Source organism: Leuresthes tenuis, unplaced genomic scaffold (assembly GCF_036924035.1).
Source record: "Leuresthes tenuis unplaced genomic scaffold, fLeuTen1.0.hap1 SCAF_15, whole genome shotgun sequence".
Classification (NCBI taxonomy): Eukaryota; Metazoa; Chordata; class Actinopteri; order Atheriniformes; family Atherinopsidae; genus Leuresthes; species Leuresthes tenuis.
The window spans coordinates 21,449,726-21,456,346 of NW_027325369.1; the positions used below are offsets into that span (position 1 = coordinate 21,449,726).

Below are 6,621 nucleotides of genomic sequence, written 5' to 3' on the forward strand. Positions count from 1 at the left end.
CTTAATCAGCACAGGGTGGTCATGATAAAGCATTTCAGCTCTATCTCTGTCTGGGAGAGACAGAAGGTTGCCTCTCTGTCCCAAGGATGGAAATGCAAGAGCCCCTCTATCTATCTAAGCATTTCTCTTCCTCAGACTGATTCACTCTACTTAGCCTTGTCTCCTTTCCCTTGTGTGCCCCTTTTTTTCTCTTTCTTTCTCGCTGCTATCCTGTCTGTGCTTTCTAGCTGCCTCACTCTGTATCAGTTGAGACACTTCTTAAGCCCCAGCTAGGGAAAATACGGTGGCTTGGTGGGGGGAGGGTTTCAAAAGGGTAAGTGATTGCCCTCTAGGGGACGAAGCAGAGAGGAAAAAACAGGACGCCTTATCGCCCCAGCCTCCAATAGCACTGCTGGCTACCACCCAGAGCCATGGGGGAGGAGTGTGGAAGGGGTACCAGAGACGCCAGCGAGATGCTACACTCCCTCTTGACACAGCAGACTCAGCAGGGTGCCTTCCATCTATCCCTGCCAGTATGGGCTCAGATAGTGGCTACACAGGCAAATGTTACCATCTGAATGCGTGTTATTGCTATGTGCTCTACATAAGCACTCATTCAGATGGTTAAAAATGATCAGCTTGTTTTTACTTTGAGATTGTGGAATTTATGTATCAGCACAAATAGCACACATTAATCACCCATTTTAATGCGTTTTCGGTGCTTTATTTGTATGATCTATGCGATGCTGCAGGTGCTGTGCGTGTCCACACAGCGTAAACACGATATATAAAGGCGAATGTACTACTGACCTATTTCTTTCATTCAAATGCAGACATGGACACAACCCAAGACAGAAATAAATAAATAAAAAGGTGGGACAGCTCTTGGTAGGCAGAGATAAGTGCGAGATACATGATGTTATATTAAATAGCACAAAGTCTTTCTCTGAAGCTGTAAACAGCTGTAAAAATATATCCTCGAATATCAGACAAGCAGACGCACCGACTTATCCAGGCGCCTGCAACAGTGTCCAAGCGCCACCTTCAGTACTCAACCTAAGGGAGGAAATAAAAAAAAAGCAGCCACACAGCCTAGAATATTTGTTTTCCTCTGGATACGTTTGCTAAACATCTAAAGAATAACCTTGCATATTTCTTGAGGTAAAAATAAGAAAGCGGACTTTAGGTTTATGTGCGTTTTGGTGCCTGCTGTTCCTCTGAGGAGCGCATAGCGCTAACTGTGTGTTTAATATGCTTGTCTCGCCCGGCGTGTTGCCCCAGACACTGTGTAGCACAAATCCCCACCTCCACTCCAATGAGAGCTCGGGAGGGAGGAATAAAAGGGTTAAGGGGAGTCTTGGATGGAGTCTGCTGGGCGGAGTGGAAGGGACGTGATTGGATGAGTGTCTGTGACGCAGGGGACATGAAAAAGCTGATAACTAGTTAAGAAGGCAGTTTGTAACTCTGGAAAAAGAGTGCAGAGCTTGAGACACATTAAGCAAAAGGACGTGGACGAACCGGCGCAGACACAGAGAGCTGAGCCGTCTTGGCGGTGAGGAGCTGTTAGACACTGCAGCGTCCGGAAACAAAGTAACTTGAAACTGAGGACAATGGTGCAGCACACGGACAACAGCGAGACGGATGGGAGCATGTCCAGGGAGGCTACGGACTCGGAGGAGAGTGAATTTATGGCATGCAGCCCCGTGGCGATAAACCCGGACTGGTGCAAGACAGCCACCGGGCACATCAAGAGACCCATGAATGCATTTATGGTCTGGTCCAAGATCGAGAGGAGAAAGATCATGGAGCAGTCGCCGGACATGCACAATGCAGAGATTTCCAAGCGCCTGGGGAAGAGGTGGAAGATGCTCAAGGACAGCGAAAAGATCCCGTTTATCAGAGAAGCCGAGAGGTTGCGGCTAAAACACATGGCCGACTACCCCGACTACAAGTACAGACCCAAGAAAAAACCAAAGCTCGACAGTTCAAAATCATCAGCACCGTCTCCGGAGAAGTGCGGAAAAATTGCAAAGACTCCCAGCAAGAAGTGTTCCAAGATCAAAACCAAGAGCGGCTCCAAGTCCTCTCACGGCTACGGGGACGACTGTGTGTTTCCCAGCTTAAAAGTTACAAAGACTGTGAAAAGTGAGCTCACCGATGAGGACGATGACGACGAGTACGAAGAGGACTACCGGATGGGACTTAAACCGGGAGAGGAGGAGCGCCTGAGGCCGTATAATGTAGCCAAAGTTCCCGCGAGCCCAACTTTGAGCTCCTCGGCCGAGTCCGAGGGGACGAGCATGTACGAAGAAGTGCGGAGCAACAACAGATTGTTTTACAATATCAAAAACATTTCGAAGCAGAGCACATTGCACGCTGCTTCCGTCTCACCAGCATCCTCCAGGTCGGTCTCCACATCCTCCTCCTCGTCCAGCAGCAGCTCCTCCTCCGGCGAGGACGCGGACGATTTGCTGTTTGACTTTAGTTTAAATTTCGCTCCAAACGCCCCGGGCTCGGAGCTGGGCAACCCCAATTCAGGAAACCTCTCCCTGTCTCTTGTGGATAAGGACTTGGACTCTTTCAGTGAGGGCAGCCTGGGCTCTCACTTTGAATTCCCAGACTACTGCACGCCAGAACTCAGCGAGATGATTGCCGGGGACTGGCTGGAGGCGAACTTTTCCGACCTGGTCTTCACATACTGAAAGACAGTTCCTCTAGTAATAACAGAGAAGGGAGTTATGAAATTATATGTGTCCTGGTCAAATTGTCCCCAGTCCTGCCTCCTGTGGGTTTTCTGTAGGGTCCCCAAGAGGGAGGTGAAGGACCATGAGCCGAGGTGAGGTTTGAGGAATGAGATGCTTATGAAGCTGGTAGCAGAAAAAAAAAAGAAAAAAAGGCAAAGTCTGCAGACTTCTTTTTTTTTTTTTATCTGGCAGCATGACAGGGTTTTATGGATTTTTTTCCCGTAGGTCTGCATTTACTGTTCATCTTAAACGGACCACAAAGGGAAAATTACGCGAACTTCTATGCATCTTATCCTCTTAAAAACAACAAAAAAAAAATAATAATAAACTGCAGGGAGCTGAACACGAACTGTGGACTGTCTCAAAGCAAATCTGTGAACTGACATTTGTTCAGGATGCTACTTTACAACGGTTTATGTAATTTTTAAATGCCGAAAAATGTTTGTTTGTTTCTTTTGTAACTGATTCCGTTTACCTCCTGGTTTGGAAAATTAAGCAGCCTAAACCTCTGCAGAGTACAAGTGCGGAGGAAACATTTTGATACATAACAGACCTCATCTTTTTAAAAGAAAAGTAAGATATTTTCAGGCATATTTTTGTACAGTTAAAAGGGAATGTTCTTACTGTGCTTTCAGTGAGTTTCAGGCACTTCTTCCCTTTATCATTTCTTTTTAGCATGCAAGGGAGTCCTGGTTTTAAGGATTAAGTTAAATTAAGACTTGCATCAAAAATGCCTTGTGATTTTAAACTAGGTTTTGTACAGTTGTAGAGCAGATTTGTTGAGTATTTGTAGACAATACAATGGCATCATGGGGAACACATACCTCAGAGCTGGAACTAGTTTCAAGATTGTACATGTACTGTAATATAGTAAAGTTAGGAGTTTATGTATATCATACTCGTGATATGTGGATGGGTCCCAATCGCAGGTGTGAAACTGGATTTTGGTATTTTTTATGGCACATACTGTTTTTTCCCCCCTTCTCATTTTTTGTGCAATATATACTCTTAAAATACAGACCATCAACAATTGTAGCAAGTGATGGAAAAACAGACTCGTGCACTGTCGACATCATTTCATGTTATGATGCTGAAGCCTGTCCAGGCAGGGAAATAAACAAATCAGCTGGAACTGATACAAAACAATTTAATATGGCCTCATGGTGTAATGCATACCATTAAAACAGATCAGTATCACAATTTGAAAGTTATTTGACACACAGGATTGGATAATGAGCATATCTGACTTCAAAAATCTCAAACTTGACTGGAAATTAGGCAAGAAAATGGAGAGTTCCGTAAAAGGGCATAGTCTGATACAGTGGTGGTCTGGCATTAGTTTAACAAGCAAGCAAAAAAGTACATTCCATAGTCCTGTTTCATGAAATGAAACTTTATTTTAAAACTGAAGACTGCCTTCTTTTTTTAAGACATTAACCACAAACCTGTATTTTTTATTTCTTGCACTTAAAAAAGCAGATATTGTTTATTTTTATGTGGGTCTTACATATGAAGTCTGTTTGATAAAAGGTTTTGGAATATGACCTAATTATATGCCAAGACATTTTGTTGGAAGTTCTGGGCAGTAGTTACTTCACATTCCAAGTGTGAATCTGTCTTTGACTCATCTTTTAATAAATAAGTACCTACCACCATCGACTGTCCTTTCAGTTTGTGAATATATGTACACAAATGTGTTATTACTTGCGTTTGAAAAGGATGTGATGACAGAATGATGCCTATTTTGTATGTAGGCGGATACTCTTAATGGATGGGCTCAAACTACCATGTGAATTCACATTTAATAAAAAGGAAAAAAAAGGAAAATGCTTTTGATCTGCAGTGTTGAGGTGCTTTACTGTTCTTTCTTGTTAAAAATGTACCGTCTTATTCATTTTCTTCTCCCCACGCTGAGCTTGCTTTCACAGAACTTCCCCAGAAACGGACACTGCTGCTTTAAGAAATTGAATTGCCCGCTTGCTGGCGCTCAGCACTGTGATTGGTAGGCTTGGTGGTCTCCTTGGAAACAGAGCTGGAAACAGGAGCCGCTCCTCTCAGCGTGTGGGAGCTCTCAGTCTGTCTGGCTTTCATTCAGAAAAATAGCACTCTGCCCAGCACAGAACAGCTTGAAGACTACATGAACAGTGGGCCAAAAAATAACTAAATGTGACATATGCAATGCAGGGATAAACAATGGCCCTTGTCCTAAGCATATAGGATTGAAATAAAATGAACAATTTGCAGATAGATTATTTATATGTGAAAGTAAACAGAAAAAAAAACTTGGGTTTCATAATGCTTCATCATTTTCTCACTTGTTATCCTTCTAAGAGAAGATGCAAGATCATTGTGTACCTTTATTTTAGAAGGTGCCTCAGGTCTGGCTGTTAATTGTGTAAATGGGGCACACGGGTACTCGGTCACTATAAATAGTAAATTTGGCTCAATTCCATTGGTTCAAAGTTGCAGACTTTGCGGTTAGGTCATTTTCCTGACTACTTAAAGCCTGTGACCACCTGGAATTTCAGATAAATGACAGAAAATAGCTGGTAGGACAAAAAAAAACAAAACTAGAACGCTGCACTATGACAAGGACTGAGAACCTTTGGAGTCTAAACAAAGCCACAAATACAAGTGAATAGAATAAAGTGGAAATTAGAATGAGATTAGTTCTTGAAAATGGCCACAGATGTGTGTGTATCTGTGTATCACCAGAGCTGATTATGTTATTGCTCATACTGAGGTACAGGGATGTTGTTCTGGTGTTTCTGCTCAATCTTAGTCACTGATATGCCTGTACTTTGTCAGAGCAACATTAGTGAAACAAATCTCAGCCTTATATGATGTCATACTGAATGCAATTAGTATAACAACCAATAATTTACAGGGATTACGTCTTCACAGTGTTGTGCGCCTGTGTGCCTCAGGAGGACAACAGATGCAGGCTCTGGCCTCCTCTGAGGCCTGTTTAGACAGACCCACCTTTATCTCGCCACTGAGATATCTGTGCTCAGTACAGCAATAGAATCTAGTGATGAATATTTACCATGCCTGGCTGCCCAGGTAGTATCTCCCCCCCATTAAGTCAGTTTGCAAATCTGTAATAAAACATTTATCTAGCTATTACTTTACCTGACCTATTGGTCAAAGTTGCTAATGGGTTCCAGGACTATTCCCAGTGGAATCTCAACATTGATTTTGTGCTCGACTGAAATATTGGCTCAGGACTAATACCACTGGTACACGTTGAAATGAAATTAGTGACCCGTTAAAATTTCCTTCTATTTCCGCCTGAAATAAATAAATGGAAATGCTGAGCACTCAGAGGACTCTGAGTGAGATGCTCCAGCTTCACTCCTCCACCAGATGCTGAGTATTGCGGTGGCAAAAAGTAATTTTCAATCTTTTGAACATTAAATTATTCATATAAGGTGAGGTGTTACAGTCAAATACTGTTTGTGATACCTATACAGAGACCCCTGCTGCATAACCCCTCTGTGACTCGTCGCTATCTGAGTCCATTGATGTTAAATCCAGTAACAATAAGCCCTGTTGTGATTTCTTCACATCTTTTTTTTTTCTTCGCCCACTGAGCTCGGATGCATTACATCACCGCTTAGCTTGTGCTGCTGCGCAGTAAGATTCCATGTTGTCTCATCGCTGATCCACATGTTTTCCTCTTCTCCCAGTGGGAGGCCGTCTAATATTGCTGTGGGAATACTCATATATGTGCTCTCCATGCTGGAGGTTTAATCACAACAATAACAATGCTTCTTGTCTAAATTTAAACCTGTTTACTGTTTGTTAATGGACGAGTGGGCAAGATTTATGCAAGTGGATCCAGATCCTCTGACTGTGATCACCAGTTTTGGCCAAGAAAGCCGTTCTCCTGCTCCGT

At 43.1% G+C, this 6,621-nt stretch overlaps 1 protein-coding gene across 1 annotated transcript; it reads left to right on the forward strand.

The window, feature by feature from the left end:
• Window positions 1-1,427: 1,427 nt before the first annotated feature.
• Window positions 1,428-4,378, forward strand: sox11a (SRY-box transcription factor 11a). Its single transcript, XM_072365584.1, has one exon. It carries the CDS (start codon window positions 1,590-1,592, stop codon window positions 2,679-2,681), a length of 1,092 nt encoding a protein of 363 aa, XP_072221685.1. The 5' UTR covers window positions 1,428-1,589; the 3' UTR covers window positions 2,682-4,378.
• Window positions 4,379-6,621: the final 2,243 nt, after the last annotated feature.

What these genes read in the sequence shown, in the direction of transcription:
- sox11a (XM_072365584.1), top strand. Translation starts at nt 1,590, where the DNA reads ATGGTGCAGCACACGGACAACAGCGAGACGGATGGGAGCATGTCCAGG.